At 45.6% G+C, this 16,852-nt stretch overlaps 1 protein-coding gene and 1 long non-coding RNA gene across 2 annotated transcripts; one reads left to right on the top strand and one right to left on the bottom strand.

Annotated features, from left to right (window-relative positions):
- Positions 1-1,563: 1,563 nt before the first annotated feature.
- Positions 1,564-12,722, bottom strand: NKX2-8 (NK2 homeobox 8). The gene is made up of 2 exons (XM_089522137.1): positions 12,374-12,722; positions 1,564-3,816 (listed from the first exon to the last, which is right to left on the bottom strand). The coding sequence occupies exons 1-2, from the start codon at positions 12,570-12,572 to the stop codon at positions 3,260-3,262; spliced, it is 756 nt and encodes a 251-aa protein (XP_089378263.1). The 5' UTR covers positions 12,573-12,722; the 3' UTR covers positions 1,564-3,259.
- Positions 12,370-16,335, top strand: LOC149314921 (uncharacterized). Its single transcript, XR_016280993.1, has 2 exons — positions 12,370-12,514; positions 13,611-16,335. It is a non-coding gene; the product is annotated as an uncharacterized LOC149314921 (long non-coding RNA).
- Positions 16,336-16,852: the final 517 nt, after the last annotated feature.

A 16,852-nucleotide genomic window follows, 5' to 3' on the forward strand; every position in this document is an offset into this window, starting at 1 on the left:
CTGGGTCACCAGCAGAAGGGAGCAAGGACATACTGCAAGGTTTGCAAAATGTATACACGTAGACCTTTAAAACAAGACAAAAAGAACAAGAGAAGCCAATTCAGTGTCCATTCTGGTCGATCTACCTTGTGGAATTCCAACTCAAAATTCAGCTCAGAGTTGCCTGGCAGGATTCAGACTAACCCACAATAAAACAGATAACAGGAGGTCATTCTGGCTTGAATCCTGCTGGACACTCCCAACTGGATCCTTTGAATTAATCAATAGTGAATCAACGCATAGGCCAATAGGGAAACTCTATGTGGTGTTTTAACCCTTTCCTTGCCATCATGTTTCTTTAAGCCTCAAGGGTCTCCCTGCCCCACCCTAGATAGGGTTTCCAGGTGAGTCCTAGCTCAGGCCCTGAAATTTCAGGGCTAAAAACTTGAGACTGAGGGATGGCCCCTTGCGATGTCACAAGGCACCGGCCCTGGCAATGTACCATCAACCATACTTGCATAGAGTGTGTCCGTTGCAGCAATCATCATCATCATCATCATCATCATCATCATCATCATCATCACCATCACCATCATCTTCGTCACCAAGGGTGCACCTACACTGTAGAAACAGGCAATGCACTTTAACACCACTTTAACTACCACGACTCCATCCTACAGAAACCTGGGGTTCGTAGTTATGTGGGGCACCACTACTCTCTGGCAGAGAAGGCTAGAGGACTTGTAAACTACAGAAGTCCATAGGATAGCACTTAAAGTCGTATCAGACTGCATTATTTCTACAGTGTAGATGCCCCTTTTTCTTGATTCAATTCAATCAGACTCAATCGTTTTCAACATCATAACTTGGAGTGAAGTGGGAAATTGCATGCTCTGTGCAAGTACGATTGATGCTTAATGTACGACTGATGTACACACGATGCTTAATGTAATCCTGTGCATCTCTATTTGGGGTGTAACTCTAATTTATCTCCCCTGACTTCGATGGGACTTACATCTGTGGAGATATCTACGGCAAGAATGAGGGAATGTATCCTGCTACATCATATTGGACTGCAACACCCATCAGCCCTATGTAGCATGGCCAATGCAATGATGGGAGACAAAGGTCCAAAACACACTGCAGAAATAATCCAGTTGCCCTGGCTCAGTGTTAGGGAATCCTGAGATTTGTAGTTTATTGTAGCTTCTTGACAGAGAAGGCTAAATGTCCCACAAAAACGACAGTTCCCAGAATTCCCTAGCATTGAGTCAGCGCAGCTAAAACGCTCTCAAACTAGATTAGTTCTGCAGTGTGTTTGGGACCTAGTCTTCGTCCTTGGCTTCCACCTCAGATATTATTTTGTGGACAAGGGAAGAAATTAAAAAACTTAAACGGGTCTGGGATTGTTGAGAGAACAAAGAGGTTTTTTTTCCTTTCTTTCCTTATACTTATTCCCATTTCAGCCACACATTCAGTCTACATAACATAAAACACCTTCCTTCTTATGTCTTCCTCTAATGCGAAACAAACAAACAAAAACCAGCAAGAAATATTGGTCCGGTCCGCTTCTTTTTATCCACAATCCAGTTTATTAATCATGGCAAGGTAAGTTCTATTTGAAAATAAACTATCTAGTGACTCGTATTCATGTTGTTTTTTAAAGAAATCGGGGCGGAGGGGGGTACTCATCCCGTTACAAAAACAAAATTCTACCTTTTCGACTTGATTTCTAAAAGAATAGGTCCAAACCAGTCGGGTAAAATCCTTCTAGCAGGTCTTCGGCCTTTAGTCTTGGCTAGCTGTACCAAACGTTTCGGTCCTCATTCCGTTGACACTGAAGTCCGACAGTGCTGAGGAATTCTTGGAACTGGAGTTGGTTGTTGCACCAGAGCTCTCTGACAGAGAAGGCTAAATGTCTCACAAAACTACAGTTCCCAGAATTCCATGGCACTGAGCCATGGCAGTAAAAGTGGTGCTAAACTGGATTATTTCTGCAGCGTGGATAAGGCCTGAGTCCGAGAAAGACAGTATAGTGTAGTGATTTGAGCGTTGGACTGTGACTGTGGAGACCAGCCTTTGAAACTTTGAAACCAGCCATGGAAACTCACTGGGCAAGTCACACTCTCTCAGCCTCAGAGGAAGGTACAGGCAAACCCTCTTTGAAGAAATCGTGCCAGGAAAACACCGAGATAGATTCGTCTTAAGGTCGCTGTAAATCGGAAGCGACTTGCAGACAGACACAACAACCATCTATTTCACCTCTATTCTTTCTATTTCTTACCTCTACTCTATGAGTGCAAACTCAGAAGTAAGGCAGAAATCCGATTGTTACCACTGACTAGACTAGAACCGTGAATTTATGGGAGGCTTAATAAGTCGGGTTTGGAGTACGTTTGGTAGTTTCAATGATCCAACTCCAGCTGGGACCGACAATGAGATTTAAGCCTAGCTTTTCCTTGCTGATGAACGTGGGGTGTAGTGGTTTGAGACTTGGCCTAGGACTATGGAGACCAGGGTTCAAATTCCAGCTCAGCCAGGGAAACCCACTGGGTGACCTTGGGCAAGTCACACTCTCTCAGCCTCAGAAGATGGCAAATGTCAACCACATATAAAGAAACTTGCCAAGAAAACCCTATGATAGGGTCGCCTTAGGGTCAACATAAGTCGGAAACAACTTTGAAAGTATTCAGCTACAAATTATGACCTGACAGACAGTGAGAGTTCCGGGACACTTACTCCAAGGAACTTCTTCTGTCTCTATGCAATGTGCCTTAGAGAGTCCTAGCTGCGTCTTGGGTTTTCTCCCCCGACCCAGGAATTTATTGACTGTAAGAGTGCAAAGGATGTGCAGCCTTTTATTATCCGCCTACCATCCTACTTAAATATGGTGGGCATACTTGGAAGAGAACTGCTGGGATTTTGCCACGGCGGCGAAGGCGTGAGTCTTTCACTCTAAAGGAGTCCTATTCGAGCCAAAGGCTGGGGAACAGCCCTGGATCTCCTTCTCTAAAGCAGTTCTAGTAGTAGTTTTTTGTGGGTTTTGGGAGCTATGTGGCCATGTTCTAGAGGAGTTTATTCCTGATGTTTCGCCAGCATCTGTGGCTGGCTTCTGCAGAGAAGTTCTAATAGAGCTGCATGGGAGATGAAGGCACCAGCCCAAAGCGCCGGATCCCACCAAGGCAGCTGAGTGTCTCTATTTAGGATGGCGGGCAGGCAGGCCGAAGAGGCTGGTCCCCTTTGGAGGCCGGGCAGGCTGATCTCTTCGGCGCCTGGCTCCTCAGCCCCAGTTCCAGGAGACCAGGGCTGGCGGCGCTAAGTGCTGGTAAGCCGGGAAAAGGCTCAGGGAAGCTGCCGGTGGAAAGGCCGGAGGAAAGGCCAGGGCCCCCTGAGCACCGCCCAAGTCCTGCCCGGGGGCGAGGGGGCCACTGCAGCCTTGGCAGGCCTTGCCGTCCCTGACCAACACGGGCACCACCACCCGGCGCAGGAGGGGAGCCACTTCGATGCCAACACCAGCAACTTCACCTCCTCCTGCTCCGGCCCTCTCAGCCCCTTTGGCCCGCTTCATCTTGTAGCGGTGGTTCTGGAACCAGATCTTGACCTGGGTGGGCGTCAGGCGGAGCAAGTGGGCCAGCTGCTCCCGCTCCGGCGCCGAGAGATACCGCTGCTGCCGGAACCGCCGCTCCAGCGCCAGCGTCTGCGCCTTGGAGAAGAGGACCCGGCGCTTCTTCTTCCTCTCCTCTTCTTCTTCCTCCTCCTCCTCCTCCTCCGCCGCTGCCGCCTGAGACGAAGCAGCCGCTGGGCGCATCCTGCTCTCAGCCCCGCTCTCATCCGAAGCTGGAAAAGAGGGGGGCGGGGGGGGGGAGATGGGAAACAAGGCAGTTAGTAGCTTCTGGAAAATAAACAGGATACATTGGTAGATAAAAAGAATCTTACTTCTAGGTTCTACAAAAATAGCTACTCAGTAGAAAAAACTATACTTCGTAGAAGAGTCCCTAGAGCTGACTCTCATGTGTGCAAGTAAGAAGAAAAAGGATCATTAACAGCACAACCTGGTTCCTGCTTTCATGCTTGGTGAGAGCAGAGAGAGGAAGAGGACAGAGAATAAAGGGCAATAAAGTTTATTGACCCCCAGAAAGGGAGGGGTATGGGAAATGATCTCTTCCAAAAAGTCACACTGGCCAAATACCATAGAGCTATGCGTAGGTGTTTCTATGTGGAAGACATCACCCCTTCTCAAGGAAAGGTAGAAAGGTAGAGCTATACACAAGCATTGATGCTAATACTTCAACAACTCCAGATTTGGAAACCTCCTTCTAGCAGATTCAAAAGGAGAAGAAACATAAAGGAGTTGAACATGTCAAAAATCTGTATGTACAGAGATCTTGTAGCACCTTTAAGACTAACTGGAAGAAAGAGGTTGGCAGCATGAGCTTTCCTAGACTTAAGTCTGCTTCCTCAGATGCATTTTCATCAAAGTCTAGGAAACCTCATGCTGCCAACTTCATTCTTTCAGTTAGTCTCCAAGGTGCTACAAGATCTCTTTACATACTGATTTTACAGACTCACACAATTATATCTTTGAATGTCAAAAATCAGGCATCCAAGGCCAAAACACAGCCCTAAACTTCCTGGAGATTATCTGGGCTCCATAACCAGAAAAATTGGTATTTTATATATTAAGCTCAGCAGCAGCATGTAATCCAATAGATACTTGCGACAGAGTCCAAACAAGGCACTCTGAAACATAAGATATATAAATGAAACCATATTACTAGTAGAAAGCATCATAGACTTCGAACAATGGTTAAGGTCAAGGAAGAAAGTGCAAAGGCAAGATTATTGTTGAAACTAAAGAAAATAAAAATAATGACCATGAAAGATCTGCATAAATTCAGCCTCGACGATGGGGGAATTGAAAGAATTAAAGAGCTCCCCTTCCTTGGATCAAACATTGATCGGAAAGGAGACCACAGTCAAGGAACCAGAAGACTAGGGATGGGAAGGGCAGCCATGAAGGAACTAGATAAAATCATAAAGTGTAAAGATATGCAGCTGAGCAGTAAACTCAGAATCCTCCAAGCCATTGTATTCCCCATCACCATGCATGGATGTGAGCTGGACAGTGAGGAAAGGGGATAAGAAGAAGATAAACTCATTTGAGACTTGGTGCTGCCAAAATGACAAACAAATGAGTCCTTGATCAGGTCAAGCCTGAAATCTTCCTAGAAGCCAAGATGAAGAAATGGAGGTAGAATCATAGCATCGTAGAGTTGGAAGAGACCACGAGGGCCATCCAGTCCAACCCCCTGCCATGCAGGAAATCTCAATCAAAGCATCCCGACAGATGGGTGTCATATTTTGGCCATATCATGAGAAGGGAAGACTCATCAGAAAAGACCATAATGCTGGTAGAGGTAGAGGGTAATAGAAAGAGAGGAAGACTGCATGCCAGATGGATAGACTCCATCAGGGAGGTCACAGACATGAATTTACAGGACCCAAGCAGAGGAGTGGAGGTCAGAGAGTCTTGGAGATGTCTCATCCATAGCGTTTCCACGACTGCGGCGTCCTGAAGGAAGTTAATACAAACACACACACACTGAAGCAGCTGTAATCTAGGGATCATGTGTAGATAGATGTAGCTATAGAATGTAAATGTGTGCTTTATCGAATATTGTCCTTATTTCATTTCATTTATTCTGTTTATACCACAACCTTCCTTCAAAAAAAGGTGCCTGGGTATTGGCCTTTCTGTGAATGACGCTTTGCAGAGTTGAGGTGTGGGATTATGTTATTTGGGGGATTTGTACATTTTACATCTTTAAAAATTGAAAGCAAAAGAAAGCAAAAGGTGGTCTAAATAAAATAAGCAAGGGTCCAATGTTGTGAGTAGCTTTGGGTACCAGTTTCTGGGGGAAAGTGGTATATCCATTAAGGGATGTACTAAAACAAATGACAGTCCTTGCTCATAGGGAAAACCATACTTGCTCATAGAGAATCATTGGGGAATACTTGCCCATAGAGAATCGTGGGGGAATATTTGCCCATAGGGAGTCATTGGGGAATACTTGCCCATAAGGAATCATTGGGGAATACTTGCCCATAGGGAATCATTGGGGAATACTTGCCCCTAGGGAGTCATTGGGGAATACTTGCCCATAGGGAGTCATTGGGGAATACTTGCCCATAGGGAGTCATTGGGGAATACTTGCCCATAGGGAATCATTGGGGAATACTTACCCATAGGGAAGCATAAGGGAACACTTGCCCATATGGAAACATAGGAGACATCTACAATATTTTTCTCTAAGGGCAAGTCGTCTCCAGTGATTCTCTATGGGCAAGTATGATTTCTCTATGGGCAAATACTGTCCTGTGCATCAGTACGTCCCATCCCATCCATTAAATACCTAATCGCATCTAGACTAAACCTATTGATTTAACAAATTCTCATTGTTTCAGTAGCTCTACTCTAGTGAGGGGGGGAAATAATTGGATTTAGACCATGCAATTGAGTGTTGGCCTATGACTCTGGAGACCAGAGTTGGATTCCTGGTCATGTAAACCCACTGGGTGACCTTGGGCAAATCACACTCTCTCAACCCCAGAAAAACCCGTGATAGATTCGCTTTATTAGCATTGCAATAACTTAGAAACGGCTGGAAGGCACACAATAACAATTCAGTTCTGTTATGTCACATTATGTATTTGATAAACATATTAATCCATACATTATATTCCATTTTATTCACTACATTGCTGTATTAACATTTTACCGCCTTCCCCTCCCCACAGGACACTTAATCCTTAATCCCAACCAGACTAGACCCGGTGAATCAGTGAGATTTACTTTTGGGTTCACTCATTCTCAGATAGATCTATTCTAGCCAACAAGGAGCCAGCCACCCAGAGAGAGACCCGCCTGCATTTTGATTTCCAGCCCCAATGTGGTGTTGTGCTAGAGTGGTTAAAAGTCAGGATTTTACTTATGTTCAGGAGTTGAAAATTATAGTACTGAAATGAATTGAGGGCAAAGTTTGCCAAGCTGAAGGATTCAGGTCATGTCAAATTATCGGCTCTGGAAAGTAAACCATTTGGAAATGGCTCCAGATTTTAAGTTGCTAGCCCAATACTGCAAGAGACAGTTTAGGGACAGTGAAACAAAACATATAGATAAAAGATTGATTGAAGGCTAACCCACGTGAGATGAGAGATGTATGTTAGGACATCCAATGAAATATAGTTGTGTAAATGTTTAATTCACTGTAACCACTGAAATGTGATTTGTAGTTTCCTTTGTTCAAAATGCTATTAAAAATTTGTTCACTTTGAATTCGGGGTCCCAGAATTTGGAATATGAATTTCCTCTGGGAACAATGCTGCAGCTGAAAATAAACAGAGGCTGGATGGCCATCTGTCGGGGATGCTTTGATTGAGATTTCCTGCATGGCAGGGGGTTGGACTGGATGGCCCTTGCGGTCTCTTCCTTTCCAGTCAAGCTCCTTGGTTTCCCTGCTGATTTCTGGTTAAAATTCTGGTTTTAAAATAACCAATAATCTATAACAGTGTAGTGCTTGGACTGGAGTTTTTGGGGCTCCGGAGAGCAGGGTTCAAATCCCTTCTCAGACAGGGAAACCCACTGAGTGGCCTTGGGCAAGTCAGGCTTGGTCAAGCCTTAAAGGATGGCAATGGCTCACCTGCTCTGAACACATCTTGCTAAGAAAACCCTATGACAGGGTCGCCATAAGAGCTGACTTGAAAGCACATAAAAATCAACACCGGCTCCCTCATGTATATTATACCAATAACAAGACCTGTGAGCTCTTAAGGATGGACAGTAAGGCCTAACTCAGAACCACCACTCCATTTCATTGGGTCTTACTCCTAAAAATTCAAAGACATAGCTGAGCTAGTCTTGGAAATCAGTAAGCATGGTGCTCTTGTGGCACCTTTGAGAAAAAAGTTGGTAGCATGAGCTTTGGGTAGACGTGAGTCTACTTCTTCATGCATCTGAGGAAGCAGATCCAAGTCTAGGAAAGCTCACGCTACCATCTTCTTTCTTTCAGTTAGTCTCAAAGGGGCTACAAGATCCCTTTGCATCCTGCTTTAAGAAGACAACCTTACGCTATGGTTCGCAGTTGAGGGAGCAAGTACCTGGAAGTAGTAAAAGGAACGACCTGCCGGATGAGATCCGTCAGATAACATCATTAGACAGCTTTAAAAAAGCTGTCAAGACGGATCTCTTCCGGCAGGCCTTTCCAGATTAACCATCCCTGCCCAGGTTCCCTGATTCCCTGATTCCTCCCGTGGCCCCATCTTAGTGATGGTTGAGGATCAACAGAGGGACATCAGGGTTTTTAGTTTTTAATTGTTGTTTTTATGCTTTGATATTGTGTTTTTAATATGTTATACTGTTTAATACTGTCTTAAGGGGGGGAGGGATAAAGTGTTTTTAATTGTTATATTTTATATTTTACTGTTGTCAACCACCTGGATTGGTTTGCCATAGGGCGGTATACAAATTATTATTATTATTATTATTATTATTATTAAAAGGGGGCGGATGGGGAGTGAAAGTTGGAGCCAGAGTCTCCTGGTTCTGATCGCTTCCCTGGTTCTAAATATGGATCTAAGGGGTGGGATCGCCCTATTCCCCCAGTGGGTATCATTTCCAAGAGGCGTGCTTTGTCTGCTGTGGCCATCCTTCCAGCAAAGCACTGGAGCTGTTCTATCTCTCGAAAAGGGGGCTAGGAAGCTGTCCTGGGCATGGGATGCCCGCAGAAACCCAAGGAGACCAAAGAGAGGGAACCGGGGTGGGGTGGGGATTAACAAGGATATGGGTTTAGAAGCCATTGCCAGACAAGATGTCCCTTTTGGAACCTTTCAGGGGTGAATTTTAGCTGGACTAAAAAGATCCTGGGTGAGTGGGTGGGTTGGTAGACGAGAAAAGATAATAGAAACCAATGTGTTTCTACTCCGACATGGAAAGGATGCTTAGATCTTCTCCGAGAATTACTCCTGGGATACATGGGGCCAAGAGAAGACGGTTCTGAAAGCGGACTTCTGGAGGAATTGTCTAGCTGCGCACTAGAAATAGAGAAGGGGGTGTCTTGCTTTGCTGAAGACCCGAAAGCAGTGGCCCCCAAACTGTGTTCTTTAAGGGATTTTGGACTTCAGCTCCCATGATCCTACACCATTGGCCAACATGGCTGAGGCTTCTGGGAGCTGGAGTCCAAAATCTTTTCAAGGGCACAGTTTGGGGACCACTGGATTTCAAAGAAATCAGGCACAAAACTTTCCCTCCGGCCGTCGAGCCGCTTAAGCCTGAGACTAACAAGGAGTTGAAACCCTCGGTGGAAATCTCGCAAGGGAGCCGAGAAGCTGGAGAGGAATCCATCGGCCTTCAAAGGGATGGAGCCCACTTTCTCTGCGGCCAGATTCTTAGGTGGATTCCATGGGAATCCCAGTGGGATTTACTTCGGAACAAGTGGGAGTGAGACCGGGGGCCAACTCAGGCCGAAAGCTACATTCAATACTGGCGATGGAGCCTCTTACCTTTGAGAAAGCTGCGGGAGAACAGGAATCTACTAAAACGTGTGTGTGTGTGGATTTCCTTCACTCCCGCCCAAAAGAAATACCCTTCATACTTTGAACACTGGCCCAAAGAAAACGGAGTGGAGGGAACTTCCATAGAAACCACTCGCCAGCCCATTCATTTCTTTAGGAAAGCGCCTTCCCTTGCAACCCGAAGCCTGTGGCTTCTGAGTATACTTCCCTAGATGCGCACTTCTACTATCCCATTGTGGGAGAAAAACAGGATATACATCCTATAAATAAATATCCCACTGAAACCCAAGCCGCAGTGTAATCTTCTAGGGGTTTAGTCAGAAATACATACAATTGAGTTCCATGGGTTTACTCCCAGTTACTTGGTATAGGATCGCAACTTTCAAATGCTAAATGTTGAACCCTAAACCTGGTCTGCTTTTCTCAGTACTAGATTTACTGGGTTGTGAAAGGGATGAAAATAGGAATGGATGGGTGGATCGAGCCCTTTGTCCTCATATCATTGTCACCATCAGTCACAACACAGATTACTTATAAAGCATCATAATTAGGTACATTCCCTTCACGCTGTAAACAAGCACAGAAATAGACTATGTTTTGATTTTTGCCAGTATTTGAAGGTCGCCTTACTTAGGAGAAAAGTGATGATTAATAATTGAACATTACCAATGATGCGGTATAAATCATTCTGTGTGTCATTAGAGAGACACAGAAACCATGCTGTATAACTAAATAAAGACCCTAGAAGATATTAACGCAAGGGACGGAGGGACGATATGTGCCAACGGGTCTGGATGAGTTGTCTCCCTAAACAGATTCTACCTTATTTAACAACAACAACAAGAAGAGTTAAAGCACCTGTGATTCATATATAAATTGTGCTGACCTCGCTGACCAGTTTTTACCTTCACTGAAATATAACGTCCCTAAAATCATGTCAACCCTCTTTGCTTCTATACAAACTACAAATAGAGATTAGTTATAAAGAAATAGAAGACAATAGCCTTTTTTAAAAAGCTCTGTTATCCAATAAACCAATATTCGCATTCAACACGTGTTAGGTCAAGGCTTTCTAGGAGACGTACTGTAGATTAGCACCACCAGTTTGGTGTAGAATATGGTAGATTTCTTCGATAAATCACCAGTAGTGAAGGGTGCTTTTTTTAAAGGCAAAAAGGCAATACTCGGTGTTATTTTAAAAAGCAACAAAAAGAAAGACAAGCAAAAGGTTTTTACAGAGGATAAGCAAGTTGTTTATTTGTACCTGGTGTATATATCCATATTGTATGACAGAATTCATCCTTCTGAGATCCAGAACAACCTAGTCGGAATTTGGTTTTTTATAGAGATAGATATGTTGGGATGAGTCCCTGTGTTCATTTACTTATCTACTGATCTCTATCTATTCTTTCAACCTAGACTAGGCAAAACGTTGTCCTAACTGGAGGATTTGAAAGAAGAATAGAGGTTATACTGGTAACAATAATGAGGGTAGGAATTCTGTTTGTGGGCCCCATTGATCTATGAGTTAAAATGATGAGCCAACACACAGGTAAATCTAATTGATACAATGAGTCTACTCTCGTTAGGACTAAGAATAAAATATAGGCTGATGTTGATGATGACCATGATCATGATTAAGGTTGATGATAAAGAACTGATGAAGGTTTGAAGATCAAGAATAAAACATAGTGTAAAGGTACCAGAACAGGAGAAACAAACAAACGAGGTCTTTAATCCAAGATGGCCTTTATTTTGCATGCAAATGGACACAGGGGAATCTTTTCTACCAAACTGTGCCGCCGGACAAAGCGGAGAGCAGCCTTTTATACAGAAGACAGTGCTTAAGTTTCGTTTCTTAAGTTGCACCCTCCTTCTGAACTTTCAATAACCCAAGTTAAAAAAGTGTGTTCTTAACATTTAATGAGGACGAAACTCTATGTCTTATCATTTGGCACCGAAAACTGATTTGTCTCCCTCCTTGTCTGGGTCAGCTTGGCCTTGACTTTGCAGGTGCACTGTTATTGTGCCAAAACTCAGAAAGGGGAAGGTGGGGAGAGAAAGTAAGGTGGAGAAGAGGGGGGCAACCCAGCCAAAGGAAGAGCTGTGAGAGAGAGAGGGGGTTATCAAAACCTCACAATAGGCTAATGATGATAAGGGTTGATGATAAGGAACTGAGGAAAGAATGATGGCTAAGATTAAAATATAGGATGATAATGATGATTATGATAAAGGTTTTGCCTAGGTGAAACTTTCAAATCCAAGGAAACCTATTTCCTTCTCGTTTGTGAGCCTTGTGCACCTGCCCACCCAAGGCATCTCTCCCTCCTTGTGAAAAAGGAAAAACCGAGCAAGGCGCTGGTTCTCTCGAGTATCTTCCTGGCCCTTGGGATCGACGAACTGGAGTCACTGGGCAAGTGAATTCACTCAGCCTTCAGTCCTTTCGTAGGTGGGTAAAATGAGTGCCCAGCTTGTTGGGGGCCATTGGCTTCTTACAGATTGTAAACCGCTCCTCGGAGTGAAGAATGCACCGATAAGCGGTACAGAAATGTACTTGCTATTGCTGCTGCTAAATTCGTTCTCTCTTCCCCTCTCCATCAATACCTTTTCTCTCTCTCTCTCTCTCTCTTTTTCAATTAAAAGGCCATGAATCAGATCTTTCCTCTACCTGCCCTCTTCCCTTAAGGCTCGTCGCGATCCCGCCCTTGGACCTCCCTGGGTCTACCTCCGAGGAAAGAGTGGCCAGCCCTCCCTCCTTCGCTGCCCGGCTGGCATTGCTGCCCCCTTGCCACCCCCTCGCCACCCTCCTGGGCTGCCCACTCACACAGAGACTGGCTCCGGTCGATCTCCAGCCACTCTCCGAAGGGGGACCCCGCGTCGAAGGCGTCGCCCGGCTCGGGCTCCTTGGCGGCGGGGCCCCTGGTCCTGGTCCTGGGGCCGGGGCTCTCTCCTCCGTCGGTCTCCGGTAAATCCAAGAGGCTCCGGACGGTGAAGCTGATCCGGCTGCTGCCCAGGGCGGCCATGGCGGGGAGAGGCGGCGGGAGGCGAGGAGGGGGAGGCCGGCGGCGGGGGGTGGCTCATCCCGGCTTCCCCGCCGATGAGAGATTAGGCTCGCTTACCGAGGGGGGCGGCTGTTTATAGCCTCCCTCTCCGCCCCAGGCCCCGCTTTCAGACCGTCCCTGTCTTGGGGGAGGCTAATGAGCTGAATTAGTCAAGTGAGAACGCTCTCAGGGGAGGGGAAGGGCCACCTTCCCCCCTTCTTCCTCTCTACCCCCCCTTGGATGGCCAAGCACCCACCCTCCTTCTCCCCCTTCTTTTCCTCTCCCCCCAAAGGATCCTCTCCTCACCCCCCCCCCCCAAAAAAAAAAGCCAGCAGGAAGCGGCCTTCACTGTTCCAGATTCTGTCTGATTAGGGCAAAGTGGGGAGAGATAATAGGGATTGTTCGCCCTGAATAACGTCTTGGGTGGCATGCAGAGGGGGAGGGGGAGGAGAAGGGGGGACCTGCAGCCGCCCTCGCCACAACATCCCCCCCCCCTTCCCTGCCTTCGCCCTCCTCCATCGCCAGCCTCGCAGGAGTCGGCAAAAGGCTGGGCTGCTTCGGGGCCTCCTCTGCTCCCCGCCTGCCTCATCCTTTTCACCAGAAGACAGGAATGTGGGCATTGTTTGTTTTCCTTTCCCCGTGTTTGGGAACCACTTCGGGGCCAAAGCGGCTTCGAGGAGCCAGCGTCGATTCCTCTTGGCCTTCTCCGGTCCCTTTCTTTTGTTCCCTCCTCCTTTGCCTTTAGCTTCTGCCTTCCCTTCTTCCGTTTCTTTTAGCTTCTGCCTCCCTTCTTCCTCTTCCTTTTCCTTTAGCTTCTGTCTTCTATTCTGTATTTTCCTTCAGCCTCTACCTTAACCTTCTGTATTTTCCTTCAGCTTCTGTCTTCCCTTCTTCCTTTTTCTTTCTCTTCTGCCTTCCCTTCTTCTATTTCTTTTAGATTCTACACCCTTCTGCCTTTCCTTTAGCTTCTGCCTTCCCTTCTTCCTCTTCCTTTAGGTTCTCTCTCTTTTTCCTTTAAAGGTAGAGACGTAGATGCGTGTTCTTCGTACCTCCAGCCCCGTCCAGTGCCGTCTTCCTTTCTTCCTGCTGAGCTCCAGAAAACAAAAGCAGCCTTCCTCTCTCCTAAACGCCCTCGAATGCCTTGGCCTCCACTTCCCATGTCCCGAGGAGGCCCCTCATCCTTTGGCAGCTACCTCTACGATCCACTGAAGTCCTTTAAAAAGAAGACAGAAAGAAATACCTAGATCTGAGCTTTTCAGATTGAGATCCTCTTACCTGGGTACTTGAAAAGAGGGTGCTGGGGAAGGTGTGACCAAATCATCGATGGCTTTTTTGCCCTTCCTGGGGAGACTCAGAGGTGGCCCTCACCACTCCCTTTAACACACTTATCAATGTAATGCTTTGGGTTGGGTTACGGTGGAGAACCCCCCTCCAAAAAAAAAGGGAGAAAGGAGAGGAGGTTGTTTTGTTATTGTGTGATTTCAAGTCATGGCGACCCTAAAACAAAGCTTTGGAAATGACTGAAATAATTGTTGATTGGAAATGATAAATGTACCTCCCCATCCACACAAAAAAGGAGACACAAAAGACTGTACCAACTATAGGAGCATGGCTAATCTCCCATGCAAACAGAATTATGCTCAAAATTCTGCAACATAGACTCCCACCATACAAGGAGAGAGAAATCCCAGAGGTCGGGGGGGGGGGGGGGGGTTTCAGGAAAGGAAGAGGCACTAGGGACCACAAATCAAAACATAGGATGGTTAATAGCATGCACCAAGAAATTGCAAAAGAAAATCAGCATGTGCTTTATAGACTATAGCAAAGCCTTTGACAACATAGATCAGGAAAACTTATGGAACGACCTTAATGACATCGGAGTGCCAACACATCTGATAGTCTATGTGAGGAATCTGTACCCAATAGAAGATAGAAGAGAAATAGAATGGTTCCGAATTGACAAAGGATCAGACAAGACTGCATCCTTTCACCCTGTCTGTTCAACTTATATGCAGAAAATATTACAGGAAGAGCAGGCTTGGACACAGAAGGAAGAGGAGTGAAAACAGGATGAAGGCATATCAACAATCCAAGATCTGTAGTGGACACTGCTACTAGCAGAAAATATCACAGACTTGGAACAACTATTAAGGAGGGTCAAGGAAGAAAGCGTAAAGGCAGGCTTACTGCTCAACATAAAGAAAATGAAAAATAATGACCACGGAGAACCTACACAAATTTCAACGTAGACAATGAGAAAATAGAAATAGTAAAAGAATTCCCATATCTTGAATCAAACTTTGATCACAATGGGGACTGCAGTCAAAAGATAAAGAAGATTAAGAATGGAGAGGACAGCTATGAAAGAACTAGAAAAGACCCTAAAGAGTGAAGATATAGAACTCAGCACAAAGGTTATAGTCATTCAAGTAATTGTATTCCCTGTTACCACGTACTGGTGGGGATCGATTAATTTGAGCTATAGTGCTGGAGAAGAGTACTAAGGATACTCTTGTTTGCCAAAAAGACAAACAAATGGGTCCTAGAACAGATCAGGCCTGAAATCTCCCTGGAAGCCAGGCTACTTTGGCCACTTCATGAGGAGGCATGACTCACTGGAAAAAACAATAATGCTAGGAAAGGTGGAGGGAAGTAGAGAGGAATACTAGATGGATGGACTTTATTCAGGAGGCCACAGATAGAGCAGGGGAAGATAGGGAGTCTTGGAGATGTATCATCCACAGGTTCACCATGTGTCGAGATCGATTTGATGGCAGTTAACAACAACAACAAAAAACAAACCTAGGTTTTTCTTGGGAATATTTATTCAGAAGGGGTATACCAGTCCCTTTCTGTGAGGCTGAGAGAATGTGACTTGCTCAAGGTCAAACAATTTCCATGGCCGAGTGGAGATTCAGACTCTGGTCCCTAGTCCAGCACTGAAATCACTACACGAGACTGGCTCTGGGTATGTTGTGTGTGTGTGTGTGAGAGAGAGAGAGAGAGAGAACTGGCAAAACCACCTCTGGGTATTCCTTGCTTATGAAAACCCTACAAAATTAATAGGGCCGCTATAAGTCGGCAGACGATTTGAAGACACGCACAAACGCACAAGCCTTGAAATCACTTGTCGATGTATGGCGATCCCATGAATATCACAATGTTTACTTAGGCAAGGAACATTCAGAGGTGGTTTTTTGCCAGTCCCTTTTCTGAAATATAGCCTACTGTGCCTGGTATCCCTTGGCGGTCTCCTGTCCAAGTATTAACCAGGACTGGCCTTGCTTATCTCCCAAGATCAGTGGCAATCTGGTGGGTTTTTTTTTTGGGGGGGGGTATTTAGCATTACTTTAATCCATTAATATTAACCCTTGCCCCCGACATCCTTGGTGTTTAAAACAGAAAGCCTCACGTTGATTGAGCTAAACTTTCAAAAAGCTGACTTAGCAGGAGAGAAGAAAGGCTACTTTCAGAGTAAGTTATTTAGGGCTGCTACCATATTTAAAAGAAAGTTGTTCCCCCTCCCCAACACAAATCGCCCTGCTTTCTCCCTGAAACCCTGACAACATAGAGACCTCTCAAGAATCTCATAGACCAATGCTCAAAGGGTTGTGTGTGTGTGTGTGTGTGTGTGTGTGTGTGTGTGTGTGTGGGCAAGGAGAAGAGTCCTCTTAGTTTCAGGGTTAGGAAATCCTCTCCAGAAAACAGGTGCTTTTCGTTCTAATTTTATTAGAACCCCCCCCCCCCCCAAAAAAAAAACACCCCAAACTTGTAGGCTATATTTTTGAGTAGCTAAGAGGGTGACGTGAGCAGTGAGGAAGAGGAAGGGAGAAGGTCAGCCAGGGGTGGTTTAAAGACAGTTAAGGCAAATCTAGTGAGAACAAATTCTCAATGGCAGAATCAAATAATAGGGAACCTTTGCAGTACAAGTTCAGTAGGCTAGGCTAGTCTACTAGGCTAGAAGAGAAGGTTAAGTGATATGATAACCCTGTTTAAATGCTTGAAGGGATGTCATATTGCAGAGGGAGCAAGTTTGTTTTCTGCTGCTCCAGAGAATAGCACCTGGAACAATGGATGCAAGCTCCAGGAAAAGAGATTCCACCTCAACATTAGGAGAAACTTCCTGACAGTAAGGGCTGTTTGACAGTGGAACAAACTCCCTCAGAGTGGAGTGGAGTCTCCTTCCTTGGAGGTCTTTAAACAGAGGCTGGATGGCCATCTGTCGGGGTGCTTTGATTGTGATTTCCTGCATGGCAGGGGGT

The sequence above is a fragment of the Sceloporus occidentalis genome, unplaced genomic scaffold, assembly GCF_023333645.1.
Source record: "Sceloporus occidentalis isolate IW3139 unplaced genomic scaffold, rSceOcc1.0.p SCAF_4, whole genome shotgun sequence".
Taxonomy (NCBI): domain Eukaryota; kingdom Metazoa; phylum Chordata; class Lepidosauria; order Squamata; family Phrynosomatidae; genus Sceloporus; species Sceloporus occidentalis.

Coding starts and splice junctions, on each gene's coding strand:
- NKX2-8 (XM_089522137.1), bottom strand. CDS start 12,572: ATGGCCGCCCTGGGCAGCAGCCGGATCAGCTTCACCGTCCGGAGCCTC. Junction 3,817..12,373: donor CGACCGGAGCCAGTCTCTGT/GTGAGTGGGCAG, acceptor CCTCTTTTCCAG/CTTCGGATGAGAGCGGGGCT.